This window comes from Coffea eugenioides, chromosome 3, assembly GCF_003713205.1.
Source record: "Coffea eugenioides isolate CCC68of chromosome 3, Ceug_1.0, whole genome shotgun sequence".
Taxonomy (NCBI): Eukaryota; Viridiplantae; Streptophyta; class Magnoliopsida; order Gentianales; family Rubiaceae; genus Coffea; species Coffea eugenioides.
Window position 1 is genome coordinate 5,808,015 of NC_040037.1, and position 20,335 is coordinate 5,828,349.

The 20,335-nt window shown below is 35.4% G+C and overlaps 4 protein-coding genes across 4 annotated transcripts; 2 read left to right on the forward strand and 2 right to left on the reverse strand.

The window, feature by feature from the left end:
• The first annotated feature begins 2,622 nt into the window (after positions 1-2,622).
• Positions 2,623-4,413, forward strand: LOC113765553. Its single transcript, XM_027309773.1, has 3 exons — positions 2,623-2,906; positions 3,045-3,133; positions 3,227-4,413. The coding sequence occupies exons 1-3, from the start codon at positions 2,823-2,825 to the stop codon at positions 4,092-4,094; spliced, it is 1,041 nt and encodes a 346-aa protein (XP_027165574.1). The 5' UTR covers positions 2,623-2,822; the 3' UTR covers positions 4,095-4,413.
• Positions 4,414-4,610: 197 nt separating this feature from the next.
• LOC113766803 lies at positions 4,611-8,153 on the reverse strand. Its single transcript, XM_027310954.1, has 2 exons — positions 7,415-8,153; positions 4,611-5,182 (listed from the first exon to the last, which is right to left on the reverse strand). The coding sequence occupies exons 1-2, from the start codon at positions 7,636-7,638 to the stop codon at positions 5,125-5,127; spliced, it is 282 nt and encodes a 93-aa protein (XP_027166755.1). The 5' UTR covers positions 7,639-8,153; the 3' UTR covers positions 4,611-5,124.
• Positions 8,154-11,519: 3,366 nt separating this feature from the next.
• On the forward strand, positions 11,520-16,064 carry LOC113764620 (actin-related protein 2/3 complex subunit 2B). The gene is made up of 10 exons (XM_027308572.1): positions 11,520-11,601; positions 11,857-11,923; positions 12,426-12,633; positions 13,675-13,841; positions 14,039-14,116; positions 14,213-14,345; positions 14,424-14,515; positions 14,593-14,649; positions 14,816-14,870; positions 15,652-16,064. Exons 1-10 carry the CDS (start codon positions 11,543-11,545, stop codon positions 15,837-15,839), a joined length of 1,104 nt encoding a protein of 367 aa, XP_027164373.1. The 5' UTR covers positions 11,520-11,542; the 3' UTR covers positions 15,840-16,064.
• Positions 16,065-18,615: 2,551 nt separating this feature from the next.
• Positions 18,616-19,485, reverse strand: LOC113765848. Its single transcript, XM_027310094.1, has one exon. The coding sequence runs from the start codon at positions 19,483-19,485 to the stop codon at positions 18,616-18,618; it is 870 nt and encodes a 289-aa protein (XP_027165895.1).
• Between the last annotated feature and the right edge of the window lie 850 nt (positions 19,486-20,335).

A 20,335-nucleotide genomic window follows, 5' to 3' on the forward strand; every position in this document is an offset into this window, starting at 1 on the left:
CCCCAATCCTTCAACTTACGAATTTGGCTTCTTCATTTTCACCTCAAGCAGTTTTGCATTAGTTGATTGTATCTTGTTTGGAACCCAAGTTTTTGCCAAGTTTGTCTGCTATAAGTTTTTTTAAAACTTTAGCTACAGTAATCTCAAAAAGTTTCTCAAAGTTTTTAAACAATACATTTTAAAATATTCAAAAATCTACACATTTCAAAAATTTTTTAAAAAGCTTCTACAGTAAAATATAGAGGTGGCAATTTGTCCCAAGTCCCAATGGGTTACCCATGCCCATGGGGACTTTGGGCGGGATGGGTATTGGATTTTGATATTGGGTTTAAAATGGGACAAATCCCAATTGTACCCATTAATTGATGGGAATACTTGGGAAATACTTGGGTACCCATTGGGCTCAAATAACAAGGGCTCTGTTTGGTTTAGCTATTTTTGGGGGGTATTTTTGAAATATTTTATTATAGCAGTGTATATGAAAAATTTTTACTATAATTTTTTTTTGAAATATTTGATATACTAATATGGATGGGATGTTTTTTGAGTTATTGCATATTACTGTAACATTGTATTTGAAAAACTTATTTTTTGAAAAAATAGCCAATCCAAACGGAGTCTTAGATTCAAAAATTATCTTTAACAATTTTTATAGCCATACTAGAGAATATAATCTAGTAGTTTTCTTAGTCATTATCCATAAGAATTTTCAACATTTCAGTCAATTTAGACCTGTCATCTTTGAACAATGATGATGATAAATATTCAACACCTTAAGTATCTTGGCCATCTTGATATATGTTGGAATATGACTGTATATCTATTTTTTCCTTTATTTGTTAATCCAATTTTTAATGGGAATCCTGAGTATAAAGCACTTGCATGTTTATTTAATAAAACTAAAAAAAATTTAATAAATCAAAAATATTAAAATTATATAAAAAAGTAAAAATGAATTAAAGGAAAAAAAATATGTAGAAAATAGATTTGGGCATTGGGCGGGATCAATCTAAACCCATCCCAAAGTGATCCCGCCCAAGTTAGTCCCAAAACACATATGGGTAAGATTGGGCCCAAACCCATATGACTCGGTTCCATCATAAACCCAAGCAAATCCCGCCCATCCCGCCCATTTTGCCACCTCTAGTAAAATACAGTAAAGTTTTAGACAAACTCTCAAAAAAACATACCTTTCAAACAAGGTGGTGGAAGAAAGAATTGACTCTTGTGTAGTACAGGCTACATGAACGAATGACAGGAGACTACTAGCTAATGTTTTGTTTTATATCAAGAAGTGAATGATTAGTCCTAAAACAAACTACAAACATACACTCCTATTAGAGTAGATGAGTTTGTTGACTAATGACCACTTTTCATCAGTAGTTTAAATCTCCTATATGTTTGTATTATTGTTGCCACTTTCTTGTGGTACAAATAGTTGTGCAAGATGAATCTTGGAAAACGAAGACTGCATAATGTACTTTAATCTAAGGACAATAAAGTCCTCTTCATCTTATCTTGTGGGTACTATGATTTCGTTTTTTCTTGAGCAGTCTTACTTTTAGGTTTGAATGAGTGTGATTTGTGTGGAATAATAGCTAATATGTCATGGTCCACAAACCAGAAACTCAGACTTGATGGTCATAGGAACTAGTCATGCATGAGTTCATGTGACAAGAAGGATTAATGATCAATTTGATTAAATTTTCTTTTAAAAAAATACACTTTTCATCCCCTATTGTTTGGCAGTTGGACCAATTTGGTCCCTGTTATGTTATTTCAGTGAAAACACATTTTATCTCTCAGGCCTTAATTTTTTTTTTAATGAATTTAGGACAATTGACGTTTAATCGTCCAATTCGGACTAAAATTGAAGTTTAAATAACTTAATTTGGACGGAATGAAATGCGTGAGATATATGCATCATTAATAAAAAAAAACAAAAAGGACTCAGGGAAACAAAATTTATGAAACCCTCAAAATTAATCAGATAAAATTCTTCAAAATTTGAAAATAATATGGGTAAAAGTGCTAAATGATTGGAAAAGAATCACAGGAAACTTGAAATGGATCAAGTTCGATAAAATTTTGTACCTCCGAAGTCTTTTTACTATTTTTATGCACCCTAGCTTCACACATTTTACTCAGTCCAAGTTTTAATTGTCAATCATCAATTTCTACCAAATTGAGTGATGAAACATCAATTCTCATTAATTGGTCAAGAACCAAAACTTAAGGGATGAAATATGTCCTTTTTTTTAAAAAAAAAAAAAAAGAGACCACAATTGGTCCAATCCCCAAACAATGGGGATGAAAAAGGTGCATTTTCCCCTTAAATTTGACAGAAAGGTTGGCCATATTTCCTTCTTTTCATGCCCCATAAATGGTTGATTATTGAATGCTAGCGAGCTTGCAACCGTTGAGCTCTAGATCCCAGAATGGATATTAATAAAAAGTGTACAAAACCCGAAAGAAATGCTGCAATGCCAGAGTGGAGTGGAGCCACCATGGTACAGGTGTTGTTGAGTTACAAAGACAAAGCTGGTTTTTGTCTTAGTCTAACTCTATATATTTGGCCTTTTACTGAGCTCGTGTACCCACCTCTGTACTCATTATTACTTGCTCCTTTTCTCAACGTTCCTATTTTCAAAATGCCATTGGAGGCAACTCTTTGAAATGTTGCCCTTATCGGTCTGATAATTTATTAATAATACCCTGTGTGTGCTTATAAAATCCCTCAAGACAGACAACCCACATTCTTCTTCTTCTTCTTCTTCCTGCCTGATTTGCAGGGAAGCGTGGAAATCTAGCATACTTCTTCAATGGGGTGCTTTCTTGCTTGTTTTGGGTTCACCAAGAAAAGGAGAAGGACAAAGGGTAGGAGCAAAAATGCATCTGGAGACCAAGTAAGACAAATCTCGACTTTTATCTTTTCTGTTTCTTTTATTTTGGTAAGAGAATTCTTTGCTTTTGAGGATACTCAAAACTTGCATCAATTCAATATCTTGAATTTACTGTGGGAAATTGCCTTGTTTTTGTTAAAGAGTTATGGAAGGTATGTACCTCTGGACTGTGATGTTACGGTCAAACTTGAATGTGATGAGATGCAGAAGGCCTCAGCAACTGAGCTTAGGTGAGTTAAAGAGTTGTATTCGGTTTTAGGTGTACATCTAATCGTGGGAATGAAGGATTGCTTTTCATGCTTGTGTTCTGCTTTTGGTTGCAGAGATAAGCCTAAAGAATCGTCGACCGCAAAAATAAAGAAAAAAGTGAGCTTCAATTTGAATGTCAAGACTTATGAGCCACTTCCTAATGATGAGCTTAGTAATTGCAATCTTTCTGAGGGTGAGGAGAAGACAATGTGGGAATATAATCAAGAAGAAACAGCTGGAGCAAGCATGAAATATTTCAATTATGAAGACAATTTGATGGCATCAAAGATTGGATCATTCCCTTCGAATTATAGATATCAAAATTGCAGAGATAGCTATGATGAAGAGGATGAGATGGAACTAGAGGATAGCGATCTAGATGATGAGGATGAACTTGACTTTGATGAAGATGATATTGGTGAAAGCTATGATTTCAGAAGTCAAAAACTATGCCAAGCATCAGTGGAAGAAGAGGGAAAAGTTACAACCGATCAATTGGCAGAAAAAGGAAGCAATCTTATGCAGCCTCAAGTTCTGCAGCATCAAGAACATAACAAAACTGAATCAAACCAAAATGCTCGAAACAGGAGTCACAATGTCTTTTCTGTGCTTGCTCCAGTTGAAAATCTCACTCAATGGAAAGAGGTTAAAGCTAAAACTAGACAGCAATTGAAGCATCAGAAGGAAAACATAGTGTTAGAGCAAGAGCAGCATATGCCCTTATGTACGAAGAAGAGCTCCGAACCTTTAGCTTTGAACTCATCAGTGGATTTGAATCAATTCAAGCCTCAGAGTCATGAAATTGCAGTTGATGCTAGCCTTTCAAACTGGTTGGTTTCTTTCAATGGTAAGGACAGCAATGCTGCAATAGCAAACGCCCATCAAAAAAGATCAAGATGGATGCATCAGACTCGCTCCGCAGATGAGATAGAACTACTCTAAGCACCAAGGAAAAGCTGTCGGCTTCACCACCAAAATACCATACGTTCTCAAAACTGTTTCTGGATTTGTGCAGAATAGAACAGACATTGCATTTTCTCTCATAAAAGAACAGACATTGCATTTTCTTGGAAAGCTCCACCCTGCCCAGGTGTTGAATTGTTTTCTGAATAAGACAAGGCAAGGGCGTCTTGTTACATTTGTCTTTATCTTGTACTTTTCAGCTTGATTGCTTTTATATCTTTAGTGATAATGGGAAATTGCTGTGAATCTGTAATTCATTGTATTCTTTTTTCAATGCAAATGAAGTAAACAATACCTAAAGAAGGAACTCTGATGTACATGGATCAAATTTATCTTGCTTGTGTAGCATTAGACAGAAACTCCATTTAGTTTATCTTTGCCAAGAAAATCTGGGAAGCATCGTTTATCTTTAATGTTAACCAGTCCCCAATCTCGAATTGTACTCGATGAAGATCTAATCAACTGGGTTCGGAAGTTACAGACAATAATCAGCAGTTGCACAAGGAAATCTTTATTTAGGAAATAGAAGAAAGAAATTGACAAAAAAGTAGAGCAATTATTGCTGCATTATCAAACAAATATCACTAGTATGAGAATCCACCAGAGAACAAATTCTGGTCTCTCCTATTTTTTTCTTTTTTCTGTTTTCGTCTGCAATCTATCAAGTCAATTACACTGGAAGCTTGTAATCACCGGCAGATGACCAGGACACAGGGATGGGGTGATAAGGCTATTATAGGTCATACGGAAGCCAAATCATGAACTTCTTAATCTACTCTCTATCTAACAGACGAATATTGCTAGTTGCTGCACACCTCCAGCAGGTGAAACCAATTTGCTACATGGTAAAGACCATCATTTTCATGAAATCCAATAGTCTGAAGCTTCAATGATGTTGAAATCATTTCACACTCGGCTCCATGTGAATTGAATTGTCAGCACTCTACCCAAATTTCACAATCTCAGTCGGGCGCAATCCATGATTGTCCAGCAAAATCTCACGAAGATACTACATTATCCTACAGAAGCAGGTATCTGACTCATCATCATCAGACTCACTCACATCACTGTAAGAAAAACAAATTACATCAGAACAACTTCAGTTTATTAAGTAATATAGCCACCGTCTGTTGAACAAGTCTGGAAACCAATTCACAGGGAATTGTCAAATGCCAACATGCATTCCTCAGTACGGTAAATCTATCTCAATATGGAAAGAGGTACAAACTTTTTTTGGGTGAAATCAAGGTTACACACGTGTATTCCGGTTGCTATTTTCAGTAAGGGTAGAGTGCCAAAGTTTATTATGCACTAAATAAAGCAATGATTCGTTACACTTGTTTATGTCAAGACATAAAGGTTGCCTAGATGTTCAATGGACTCATGATTAAGTGCATATCCTGCTGTAAGGCATTGAAAACATGGCAACCCCAACAAATTTAAGTGCAAAATATGTGATGTAACTTGTGCCAGAACCATGGATGTCAGAACCCATAACACTGAAGATTCCTATAAAGCAACTTGGTGCCTGGAAAGCTATTCTCCTACACTAAAAGTTAGTGCTGATGGGCACCCACAGTCATGCCAAAAGAAATTTCTTAGCAGCAGCCGTCATTCATGTCCCAGGAAAAAGTTAATTCCAGGCAAGGTCCCCGAACTAGATTGGCTAAATAAAACAATTCTACAGCACATTTACTTGTGAAACTTAAATCTTCAAGGCTAAGCATCCCTCTCAAAATCCCCTGCTTGTCCAAAAATTTTCCAGATTCCCCTTTCCTTTCATTCTCTCATAATCCAACTTGGAAAAGTAAAATCTGAAAGCCAGTTAAAAGTAGAAGATAAGGATCCCAAGGACCAAGGAATTAAGATATAACAGCAATCTCCTGTAGAAGTATTATAGATACGATACAATGGAGGACATATTCCTTGATCTTGCAAGCATAATGTCAATCTAAGATTCTCAGAGGAAGGGACAATATATTGATAAAGAATGCAAAACAAAATGAGACAATTACGGGATGCCTATTCAGAAGATAGTACTGTTGGAACGATGACAAGATCATACTTGATTTTCAAATGCCAATGCTAAACAACCAGTGTGTCTCCACAATACACTGACAATCTGAATGACAATATGCAGATGCATCAACTCATCTAATGGCAAGTCAACTCTTACAATTTAGATCCTATAGAATGCAACTAGATCACCAAAATAAGGCAAGTATTGGCATTTGAAAGCACGATATAGCAGGCAAGAAGATGGCTGCAATCACTTGAATGTAATTCAATCAACTAAATTGACATTGAGAGTCATGGACATTCACTCACTACGTATGTCATATTTTAGCATCTAACAATTTTTGTCTCTACCAGATTTAGAGAGCATTGGTGTCCGCTTTTGTCTCCACCAGACAATGGTGCTCCAAATATATCACTACTTCTGCAGAAAACATCCAGTCAGAATGACATCAACCTCCTAATGCCCATCATATCTGACGAAGGCTACCAGCTTTATGTTCCCAATACGAATAAACCATTACAAGGACAAATTTGATATTTAAGAATATAGCTCCAATGAATAATTTCCTGATCCTAGTTGTTTTTGTTTTCCATGAAGCAGAGAGTTGGTTGTTTTGTTAGGGAAGGAATTGTCAGGGCCTATGTCAACGAAAAAAGCACAGGAAACACATTGTAGAGTAAACCAGATCTTGGGATTTCACTGCAAAAGAAAAAAATCAAGCTTGGTATTGGGACCGGTCCAAAAAAGTTAACAAGATTCGCCCTATTTAGTCACTTATCTCCAAACAGAATTCAAGCATCAACACAGAGCTCATAACCAGGAATCAACCATCACGAGAATTGGAAATGTAACACGATTCATATGGCACATATTAAACCAATCTATCAGGATCTCCTCGGCATATATAACTGACACCATTCTGCAACACACATCTCAGTTCATCCCACTGTTATTTGCAATTTAACAATCCAATATCCAGTTATGATCCTAAATATGTTACCTCATAGATCTTCCTAAAGCAATCACTTAATAGATCACCCATCAAAATCTCAATGACACGGATCCTCTAAACGCGACTAACTAAATTATGATAAAATTCAGTATCAATGTATCAAGCAGAACCGACTAATAAGATAGATAATCAAACCAAAGCTCACAGTTAGAAAATCAATTATCCACTTCACCTGAATCCTTTAATGCAACTGAAACTACAAATTCCAGACTTTGACCACAATTTGAGCATCTATAACACAAAAAAATCGAAAACAAGTAATATTACCTTGGTTGAAATTCCAGGACTTCTGCAAGCTTATTTCCATTTTTATCATTCCACTGAACTTTCCTCCTGGGCTTCCCCGACTTCTTAGACAATCCACCTTCATTATTTGGAGGCAACAACAGCTGTGATTCCTCTTGCTCATCTTTTCCTCCATTCAGTGCAAGATTCTGAGAATCTACACCATTTAAACACTCCTTTTTATCACTCTTACCATTCTTATCCATTGCTATGAACTTCACTATCCTTGTATTTACAACTCAACCCACCAATCCAAAACCACAACAAACAAGAAGAACACTTGATTTTTAATCTTTAATCAAGAAAACCCATCTCAACCCAATCATCAATATCAATAAATTATCATCCTAAACCATAAAGATGCAATCTTGACAACTAAACTACGAAAATTCAATACAATCGGCATGACCCTATGAAGTCAATGCACATTTCTAACTAATAAAGGAATGAATTTTCAGCTCATGAAAGATTCAAGCAATCAGATTCAGAAACATGAAGGAAGGTTCTTGCAAACCCCAAAAAAGAGATCATATAAAATTGGAAGACATTCTTTTTCCAGCTCAAAAGATTGCCCGGATTTACTACAATGATTAAGAAGAATTTCTGGGTTTTTTTTTTCTTTCAAAAATATATAGATATTGATAAGGATTGTTCAATAGATTTCCCGAACCCTGAATCTGAAGGACCAAAATTGAAAGAAAGTGTTTGTTTTCTCAATGGGGATTTTTTTTCTCAATGGGGATTTTGTGCGTCGACTTTTGTTAGTGTTGAAACTTGGAAGATTTTAAAACGGTGCTACATACATTGATGCAACTGTGTGAAAGGAATAGGACACACAAAAAGGGTCCATTTTGTTGGGGCAATGGGGCCAACAACATTAATGTAATCTAAATTGAGATCTTTTGAGCAATGCCTTGAATTAAATGAGAACATCTATAAAAAGAGGGAAAGATGAAGCAAAATGAACTTTTAGTCACGCCTGTTTTATGATTGGTTAGTTAATTTAATTTGGAACTGTCTCATAGGTTAGCCAATTGGTCAAGTATTCACTTCTGACTATATTGAGATTGTGACCGTTTCCATCTCATATTCATTCACGAGTATCTTGTTAACCTTATCTCAATCAATTTTGGGACATTCAAGAATAATTTCGTACAAAACTTACAATAAATATATTATCTTATCAGAGTAATACGTTCCTGATGGTTATTATTATTTGGTCTAAGACAATCTGGTGCATGTGTTTACTTGAGCACAGAAGCAACTGAAGCAGGTGCACCCCGAAGGAAGGAGGGAAAAAATGAGAAGAAAAATAGAAAACTACTTGGTCAATATCTGCATGGCATGAAAATTTCAAGATTCTTGGTAGCCCAAAACGACATCAGCCTGAACTTATCCTAGGATAAATTTATTTGCTACAATAGGCAACAGGAGCAAAATCCAAAAGAATGGTAATATGAGTTTGTTTGGACAGAAGGTTATTTGAAATTTTTTTTAAAAAAGTAATATTATAGTATTTTTTTTCTTGTTATATGATGTATATGAGATGAAAATATGATTAAAAAATAAAAAATATATTTATTATGCAACCAAAAAAAATAGATTTTCTTAAACAAATTCAAAATAAACGATGGGCCAGGAGAAGTAAGGTCAACCGAAAAACATAAGATTATTGCTGTTTCTCATCATTGTCTCCACAAAACCAGAACCACAAGATATGCCTAGTTGGAAAGGTTGCCCGGCACAAGTTGAGAGTGGACTTGTTTTTTCTTTTTTTTGTCCACCTTTCATTTATGCACTCTAACAAGGAGTATTATCTGTGAAAAGAAAAAAAAAATCAGCCTGAAGGAGATGTATTTCGTCAGGTTTCCATATACAAAAGTTCACTATTACTTGATATCAAGGATTAGATAAGGGATAATTGACCACCATTTATTGAGATATATCGTTTTTGCCTTGTCATTTGCAATGTAAGCAACAAATTTGCTAGCAATAGAATTCATGCAATCACTTTTTTGGTGAGTTTGAATAGCTTTCTATATGGAGAGCAAAAACCCTTCATCTGTGGAATGGCAGAGGTCAATCATGAATGGCAATTGGCAAAGCTCTTATGAAAGAAAGAGTGTACAAAACAAAAGGAAATGATTACCCACACCAAATATTCTCCATTTGTCTGTTTTTGTAGTCTATTTTAGTTAATTCAATGTAATTAACTATGCAAGGATGAACCCATCTGTTTTATGTAAAACACATGTTTATACCTTTGTTCTTAAGAGTGGAAGGCTATACTATCATAGTTTTTTTTTTTATTGTAAGCGAGAGAGTTCGATTCCGAAATCTCTTACTAATTAGAGTGCAAGTGTCATCTTTATCTTAAAAAAAGGAACAAGAAAAATAAAAGAACACGGGTACATATCAAAATTAGAGTATCGTTTCAAATTCCACTTAGTGGAGTCTTTTGTTCTTTCAATCAAATGGCCCAATGGCAATTCATTTTGAGGAAGTCAAATCATAGTAGTAGTGTCATATCAACCACGATTCATGAATGCAAAAGATGAATGAAAAGAATTCATGCAAATGCCGAATTGTTGACCAAAGTAGAACGAGCTCTCAATTTGGAATGGTACTCTAATTGGTTTGGAAGGGTTATTTCGCTGTCACATTTACGAGTCATCGAATCATGCGTCTAACAATTGCGGGAGGGAAGGATATGGAGGTATCAAGAAATCTTAGGATTAAGTGTGTAGTATTTGTTAATTATGTACTTGCCCACTTGGAATCAGCAAATAAAAAGCATCCATGTCCAAAAATTGGCTCAAAAGTCAAAAAAAACACGATGCTTTCAATAAAATCAAAGTGCTTCTAGATAATGCAGGTTAGAGGACTATGTCCTTAATACCATAAAAGTATAATATGTTGGTGGCCCTTAGTTGTCAACTTCTACTTAATGTTTTCGGGAAATTTCTCTGTTTACTTGCATTATATCCTTGTGTAGTTGGCCGATGATTATAATCATAGATTTCATCAATTAGACTCAAAAGTTATGTCAGACTTCTTGGATTTTTGTTTTTCAAGTTGAAAACTAAAAAGAACCAAAACCAATTGGTTTCCAATAGATCAAACTCAAATGAAAACAAAAGTGAGCTACATTCTGAAATTTGTATGAATTTTATTACCTACAAGATATGCTAAGTTAATATAAAAAAAAAGGAGAAAGAAATCTAGACTTTCTACCAATAATCGACATAAGCTAACCACAAAAGAGCTTTCTTTTGCCTTCTGAGTTAGGTAATTGTTCAGTTGTAACCAGATATTCACATGCCTAAGTAGGTAATATGTTCCTTCAAAGTTTAACTAAATCAAGTTGCCTTCTTAGCTTAGTCTTCCAACACATTATGGTTAATCAGTGTCGGTAGAAGCTAGAAAAAAACAAAAAAAATTTATGCTACTTGGGTAGCTATGCCCAAATTTTCACTTGTCCAATCAGCATAAAGAGACAAGATTGCTAGTAAATAGTAATTATTGGTGCCTGAGGAGTAAAAATTCTCAGCTATCATATGTGCATTGAGACCTTGGTTAAAGAATTCAAGATAAGTTACAAGAAGTTATACAATAACTTTTGGCACCATTGCCTCCTGTTAAGCCCACAGTCCATTCTTTAATTTTTGTTGTAGTAGAAAGAAATGAAAAGATAAGGTAAATTATACACTTGTTTGCAGAAGCGTTGCAGCTTACATTATATGATCTAACCATAATTCATTTGGATCCAACGACTAATATGTGAAGATTCTCACATGGGGTGCACAAAATGCAGCTTAAATAGTGCAAATTTAGGAGGATCATTCATTGGATGAAGAGTACAATTCAGACACTGATTGGTTTGATGTTTCTTTGACAGGAAGCATTTGATTTGTTGTACGTGTCTGGGAGGGAAGTGAAAGATAGGCTAAAGTATATTGCTTCACAGGTTGCTAAGCATGATTGCAACAGAAGACTTGAGTTTTACTCAAAAAGTGCTCATGCACCGTTCAGGTGTAGAAGTAAATATGTTGTAGACTTCTGTTGAACTTCAAACCTAAAACAATGTCTAGACACAGACAAAAACATAATATGGCATGCTTTCAAAGGGAATCACCAGCATTGAAGGAGATTCTGCTCAGATTATACAGGTCAGGGAAACTTCAATGCTTCTCTGCCTCTGACTATGCTGTTCTGCCAAGAATTGCTGAAATTACTTAGCATGCTTCTACTACATTTTTTAGATATTATTATTGTCGGAAACTGAAAGCAATGCAGAGGTCAACAGTTCACTTAGTTCAATATGCAATTTAACTCATTAAATGAGTTGAGCTTTTCTTAATCTTCTGTTGCAAAAGTTTTGAAGTTCTTATTCATGATAAGCGGTCATATTTGGTTTGAGGCAGAGCTGAAAAGCCCATGGAGCTTGATCACCACTTGTATGAATTTGGATCAGTGGAATATCATGTTCAGGTACAATTAATGAACAGTCTTCAGGTTTCTTCAGTTTCAGTGTCTTTTGACCTGTGAAAATTCGATGCATTTTATTAGTTTCATCTAAAGCATGTGAAGATTTTGATTACTAAAGATACATCATGAGTAAAAAATTTATAAGAGCCATCCTGGTAGTGTTGTATATTGTCCTTATCTTCTACCAATAATGTCCACAAGTTCAGTTCCAGATATTTGGCATTGTTGTAAAATTCTTTACCTAATGCTGCTCTAGATTACCTTGCTTTCCCTCTTCTCGTAAACATTTCCATTCCTTTTCAGCCTATCCCCTTCCTACAGTTCTTTTTAATATCATCTTCGGACCTTTAAAGCACTTAGGGTTTAGTCTCAAACCTATATTATGATATGCTAAAATGAAATATTAAACCTTTCATAGGCAGGCTAACGTGTAACTTTTGCATGATCATGTACACATTATTGCATCTCAGAATAAAAATTCTTACAGTTGTTTGATGTTATTTAGGCTTCTGCATCAATTCCAGATAACACCTATTTGTCTATAGCAACGCCACTCCTGTATCAAGACTTCATTCTCTCATCTGGGCTACCACGTTATACATTAGAGATGGTGAAGGGAATCAGCCCTGATGTCATTGAGATAATTGAACCTCCAAAAGAAGGATATAAGTTGACATTGAGACTCAAGTACTCAAGGATTCCACGCAATAAAGGTCAGTAATTTGTCTCCAAAACCAGCAGTTTGCACTTTGCACAGAAGGCCTATCCTCTTGTGCTGAAACCGTTGCCAATGCTTATACAGTTCAACCATGTCATTGGTGCCATTTGTTTCTAACCTGTTTATTCATCATGAAGACATAAAAAAGTTCCCTAAGCGGTTGCCTAAAAGAGGATACAAACAATAGTTACATGATTGAACAAGACTTTCTACTGCCCCTAATTTCATGCCAGGAATACTTCGACAACAGCAAACAATCTGTGCAGAGCTGCTACTAAGACAAGTGATATGTGCAAACGCTAAGTGAAAACTCAAAAATATAGGAGGTGGAAATATATAAAATGTTGGAATAAGTAATTTTGATGTACGTGCTATTAGATTAGTCGTGCAGAATTTCTAGGATTTCTGCTAATTAATAGGATTACCATATATCCAACTTATTGTTCTGTTTCAACTAAAACAAAGATAGAGCATGAGGAAGTATGTAGCTACCTTCAAGATGTTGATTTGTGAACACTTAGTGAACAAACATTTGGATAAGGAATGAAACTGTAAGACAAGTTGACCACATAGAATGATATTGTACTGGAAATGAGGGGGAAAAGGAGAAGGTTACCCCTCTCTTGGTTAGGTTTTCCACCTAGCCGAAACCATTCATTTACTTCTATCGGATTCAGACATTTTTAAGTCTAGAGGAGATTTGGCTAGTCACAATCAAGAATACATCTTACAGCTTCTACTCTCAGTTAGTGGTGAGGTGCTCAGTAGCCTAAAGACTCACCTGAGGATACAACCAACCATCCAATAGGTGACCGCTGCAATCAGTTCATTAGGAAAACATGCACCTTACTCAAAAGAAAGGGGGAAAAAATGCACCTCACGGGCTATTAAAACATCTACCTCTTATGATGTAGGTACATGATTTAACCCTCTTTTCACTTCTAGCCAGTGCTACGCATGTGATAAAGTTATTGACATTCATTCTATGAATAAAAGTAAATGCGCTCATCAAATTTGCATGACATATGCTTTTCAGGTGGGGTGAAAATGATTGCAAGCATTTCCTCTGTACAAGGTGTCATCCTAAGCTCTCAGCTCAAAGATATGTTAATGAATGTCAATTCACTAGAAGTCTCTCAAGGGATGTACAGACCAGTCAAACTCATTTATCACCCAAGGGAACCTTTCTTTGTCATCAAACAGGTAAATTCATAAGTACTACTGATTATTGTATGAATTTAACACCAAAGACATCTAAAGCAGAAGCAAAAAATAGACTATCAAATGCAATTGAACATGACGGAGAATTGGAAAATTAAAGACCATATTCCATATTCAATTTTAAAAATGAATACTTCTATAGCTCATGTATACATCCTCACCATTGTTTCTTTTAACAGCCAGAAAAAATCACTGCAGTATTCCCTATGCGCTTTAAAGAAGATACAGATGTAATCATAGCAACAGCTTTCTTTCAGGTAAAACCAAAAACTTGTATCAATGATGGAATAATATTCTTCTTGAAACCATGTTTTGTAAACAATATTTGAAGAAGCTTGAAACATTAACCACAGGAACTCATGGATATTGGAAGCTCAAAAGCATTTGTCAAAGCACCTCATTGCATCTGGTCTCCAATCCCACCAGCTGAGTTGAGAGGAGAGCCCATTGAAGATCTGAGCACCAATGGAGGATTTGTCTCTTTTGGTATTAGCTACACACCTTGTACTTCTTTTATTCTGCGACAAGAATACTAGTACATGATCTTACTTGATTACATCACAGATATCACTGGGCGTCATGTTGAAGGCAAGAGGCTTGACAAAACTGTTTGGAACCTACTTAACTTTTATGCATTTGTGAAATATCATGTAAAGGTAAGAACAAGATTATGTTCTTTAGCTAGATTACTGAACTTCTCTCACCTGCTGAGGCTAAAACAAAGTTTGAACAGAGCACTCGAGGCTTCATTCAAAGAAGGATGAGAACACGATTAGAGAGCTTAGTTGAGGTAACTTGAATTGCACCTACAAGCCTCTTTACAAAGTCCAGAATGATGTCTAACATCATTTTCTTATCTCACCATATACAATCTGGTTTCTGAAGCTCATTGAAACCTTAAATTCGTAAGAAAAACAAGGACATCTAATGAGCCCTCTATTCCTGACAACTCGCAGGTATTGTACAATGCTGGAATAAAAGATGAACATCATATTAAGAAGAAGAATCGAGGTATGGTTGGCTAGTATAGAACTAGAGAAAATCATCATTTAAATAGAAAGCTGTAGTTTGCCATAATATAAGCCATGAAATCAAGAGTCATGAAGAGTTCTGCAATGTTACACTGCACTACTTGTATAACAACCAACAGCACATGGGTTTAGCCCTGTCATCTGGGCCTTTTAGGCTAATGATGGGCCCATATAAAAAGTCACAGCTTCTAGTCTGGGCAACTGCCCATTTGGGCTAAAAATATCAAGGCACAAGAATGACCCTATAAGTATATTAGGCTTGTAGGCTCAACATCCCCTGGTCCAGACTCATGGTTTTCGTTCTTCTTGTTCTTTAAAAGAAATGTTTTACTAACAAATGGTATTAGTAGTGAATTATAAATCATAATTTTAAGTATTGAAAACAAGAATAATTCTAACTAATATCACAAGAATTTTAACTAATAGAAACCATCTTTTTTATAAAGATTTAAGGTGGGTAAAATAATCATAAATTTACATTTCATAGCTAGGAGATATCAGGTCTTTATTGGGTCAAGCGCATCATTCAATGGCCACAACATTACCCATTTTAAATTGCATTTAATACTCAAGCCCAAACCTCACCTAGCCTAATTTCATGTGAAATTTGGCCCTATTTTTGGTGGCTGAATGAACCATTTACTCGTTGTCCTATATGGTTTTTCTGGCAGTCTTGCTTAGTTTTGGCCCATCAATGTCTTCTATCTATTATATTCACTTTTCAAATTAACCTTGTTGATGAATATTATTTTTTAATGCAGGACCTAAAGGAGTTAGGAAATTGCTAAACTTCTCCAAATCCAAGCTACTCAAGAAAAGATACAATTTCATCAATAAGATCAAAAGAATTCGATCTAGAATTAAAATTCATTGGTTCAGTCGTTTCCGCAAGCGATGGTTGAATTTTTCCAGATTTTCTTCTCTAACAAGATATGAAAAACTAAACTAGTATAAGTGCAACTTCACAATAGCAATAATTGTACTTAAATAACTTCTCCTACAACATATTGTTGAGGGTAAATGTACTTGGACAAAAGGTGCCTGGTCTGTGTATCTTTTTCCTTTTCTTTTACAAACTTTGTACTCATCAAAACAGCATTGGTGAGCAGATTATTTCATTTGTCGACTCATGAAATGCTAGTAATGCAGAAGGCATAAAACAGTTTAGACTTCACCATTGTCACAGCTAGTTAGTCATTTTCACTGTAATTAGAGCCCACATGGAGAAAGAACTTGAATACCAATTTTCTTGTGGATTAGTGAATTGTAATTTCACTATTGACAAAAGGTCTGATGATTTGTGAACTAAGCATCCAGCATTCCTATATGTGTCAAAAGATGTGCAAAAAAAAAAAAGGAAGAGAATGTATTTTACATTTATCATGTTCAAGATCTTTATTTGGTACTTGGCAAAATAAAAAACTTGCATAAGTCTTTGTAGGAATATACCAGTCAGAGGCCATGTTTTTGACAGATAAACTGAAATGCAGCGGTAAAGTTGAGAAAGATTCTGGAGCCATGAAGTTTCAGCAGTTGCATGTTTCAATTCCTGAAGGAGATATAAGCTGAATGCAGACATAAAAGTACAAAAACAAGAAGCTTGGTGGATGGACCAGTTTAATGTGTGACTTTGACTTGGCCATTCTTCCTTCAGCTCCCTATCAACCAATACCCAGAAAAAAAAAAAGCCACAAAATGATTACTTAATCTTGAAAGAATAGAAAAGAGGTGCCTACTGCCACTAACAACTGAAATGATCTGGTTTAAGAATTTAAGAGATAAATTACCTCAAAAATTATCTGATGCCGGAGAGCCATTATTGAGCTACTCATGGATGACCCCCAGAAATTGACATTGTAAATGTCCTGATTTAAGTATGTAATGGAAACTAGTATTGCAGATAGTCTGATACCTAATTCTTCAGAATCCTCAAGTCACTCACCAAGTAGGCAAACAAAATCCAATTTTCTGATTCTCAGACTGAAAGAGATATCGAGTTCAAGAGTCTCTTTCTCCTCCCCCCCCCCCCCCCCTCCTCTCTCTCTCCCAGTAATCACATAGTTACTTCTGCAGACCATTTTGTAGAAAAGTTGCAACCATTGCTGTATCCCAATTTATCCAATTTATTGGAGCTGTGCAATACAAGCTTTTGGAAGGTTATGTAAACAATCTAAAAGAGGCAGGCATGGAACACTTGAAATTCATTGCAAGAGTTAAGAACAAGAAACAAAATGTTGGTCAGTTAAGTTTCAGTTCAAAGAACCATTGCAGTATCCTAGGGACTATCGTGTTATCTATGTCCCACTAAGTTAGAGTTACTTTGAGGAATGAATATTAAGCAACTAGATCTCAAAATTACTTTTAGACAAATAGATTCTTTATCATCTTTACAGTGTTATTCTAATATCACCACTGATAAAAGATCATAATTTCAGTTTTTCTTTTAAATTTTTTCTAGCAAGGGAGGGGTGGGATTTAAGAAACAGGGAGGGGGACATGGGGATTAGAAACCAGGACCTCTAACTCCTGAGGTATCAACCTTAACCACTCATAAAAGATCATAATTTCAGTTTCTTTAAGATATAATCAACCTTAATGAATTTCAAATCCATGAACATCAGTCTAGTTTTATTTTGGCACTCCACTAAGCTTTGATCATTGATCCAAGAACTATTTCTCATTTCATGCTTTGGCCTGCAACATATTGCTCTTTGTGGATTATGTTTGTACAACTGTGAACTGTGGAATAAGAAAGGCAGACAGTTTCATCCCAACGTATCACAAGAGAGGTACATACTGATTCCAGAAAACTTTCTAAGTCTGACAACGAATACAGGTGAATAATTGGTTTTATCTAGTAGTCCACCATTCCAGTTGAGCTATTCAATTCAATAACCAAACGTAAGAATTTCTGCATGTTTTCCACCATGAAGGCATGAAACAGAGAATTCTAATCAAAGTAAAGAGTAAGCAGGATCAAATATCAAATTACTAGACCTCTTTTTTCTGGGTACAGTACAAATTTCTGTCATCTACAGGAGTTTCGCGTAAAGCCTTGCGCTGGTATAAGTTAAAGACGTCCCTTTTGTTCTCTATTGATACAATAGAAGTAAGTTGCTCAGTTGGCAGTTGATTTTTAACAAGACTGACTATCCTTTATGTTAATTCTTTTATCTTAACATCTTTTTACATACTGAAACATGCATAAAACAGAGGTAACGAAAAAGATGAGAGCAAAAGTACTCTCATGAAAGCAGTAGTGTATCAAAAGCAGTAAGGATTTTTTGCACTTTGACCTGTTCAAAGTGGCAACTGGTTAGAAGTTATAGAGTCCTAATTATACAAAATTGTGCTCATTATCTACTAGTAACTTTTTTATAGAGTACATTGCGAAAATACACAATTGCGGAGATGTAAGCATAATACATGGTTAAATATCCAATCAATCTTTAGCCAAATTTTCAAAAGTAATTTATATACTGATGACTATGAGATATATTCAAAAACGTATACACATACATGAGTATATAAACATGAAACCAATGACAATAAAGAACACTGACAACTCATTTCATTGAAGCATAAGTCAAGTACAAAATTCTGTATAGCAGCAATGTTTGCTGAGAAAAATGTCAAAGTATACCTGTCTGTAGAGAACAAGGAATAATTTTTTGCCAGATTTTCAACTCAAAGTTCCTACCTAAACTTGTTTACCAGTAAAATCCTCATTCTATCTCAAATATAGGGAGTGGATTCATCACAATACCCTCTGATGATCCAATCTGAGATAGCAATGGTCCAGTTACCTCCCGAGACCTGTTACTCCTATGTCGATGCAACAATCCAAGCAATGAGAAGCTCATGAACAAAACCAGTGCGGTATGCACAACGAACAGCAAATTTGTCAATGCCACACCCCTCAACTTGTCCTCTTCAAGCTCACACTTAACATCAATCTCCCTATTTCCCCGACTCACTGCCATCTTCTCACACCCTTTTAGACTAAATGCATCAGTATACAAAGACATTCCCACTTGCAGAACCCAAACAGCCTTCAGAACAAGCCCAGACGACAGCAAAAAATCAGCGAAAAATGCCGATGGGCTGATGGACAAATACAAGCAACAAGCAGCACAAACAAGTGCTAATCCACCTAAAAGCTCATAAGCAACTCCACCAAGTCCCAAAATCCCTTGCCCGTTCATGTAATACTCAATCACAAAAGCAATGCCACAAAGTATAAACACAAAACTCTCAGGAATTACATAAAGATCCAAACTTTCTTTCAAACTTATAAGAACTAAGAGGGCCCAGAAGATGAAGATCAACAAAGATTGTGCCAAGAATGAGAATCTGTAATTGGGGTGGCCTGAAATTGCAAAAAATAAATAAATGTGGGAAAATGAGGCAATTGGGAGGGCTAAAAGAAGAGCGTACAGGTCCCCATTTTTCCACTTGGGTCCTGAAAAATACCATGCTTTTGATGTAAATTGAGATGGGTTTTGGAGATACAGTGACAGTGAGAATATAAGACGGCGAATGCTGACTGGGAAAAGGAAAAGGAACGCCAGAAAATGGGTTGCAAACAATACCATTCTTGATTCTTGCAGAGTAATAGGACTGATTTCTTGTTTTTGTGTTTTTTCAAGGATTTCTTCGAGAATTTTGTGGATTGAATTTGTAGAATCTGCAAACGAAATTAAATCAAATAGGGAAGAATTATGTAAGCTACCTTGATGATGGAGAGGTGTGGCTTGACAATGGATGGAGAGCTTGGTCAGCAACGGAAGAGGGAGAGCAGCAGAGTCAAAACTCAAGAGTAGACCTTCAAGTTTCAATATTTAATTTGACCCCATCATTTTTTGTTCAATTCATCTCTATCCCATGAAACTTTTGAGTTCTTGCATATGGCCTTCAAGGTTAGGGATGGCGAGCACCCGCCCCGCGGGGGGCTCTCGGGGCGGGGATTGGGGCGGGGGGAATTTTTTCCCCCCGTTTAGAAATGGGGCGGGGGGCGGGGGACCCCCACCCCGCCACCCGCAAAAAAAAAATTATATATATAATTAATATAATGTGTAATTTAATTAGTTATAAACTTATGATAATGATATTATTAGTTAGATGTATTATATAATATATATTAGTGTATGTAATATAATTGATATTATCAATTATACGAATAATTAGACATGTCTACTAATAGAATTTATTAATTAGTTATACTAAATTTACTAATACATTTATACTAAATTTCTAATTACACTTAATAGAATAATACTTTTTTCTCAAAAAAAAAGCACAAACATAATAATGAATTAGTGATTGTATTTGTACCAAAAGTGAAAACTTAACTATTTTAGTTGTATTTATTTCATCATGTTGGATTGTATTCAAATAACTTTTGTTTGATTGTTTTTATGAGTTTCAATTGTAAAATTAAAATGA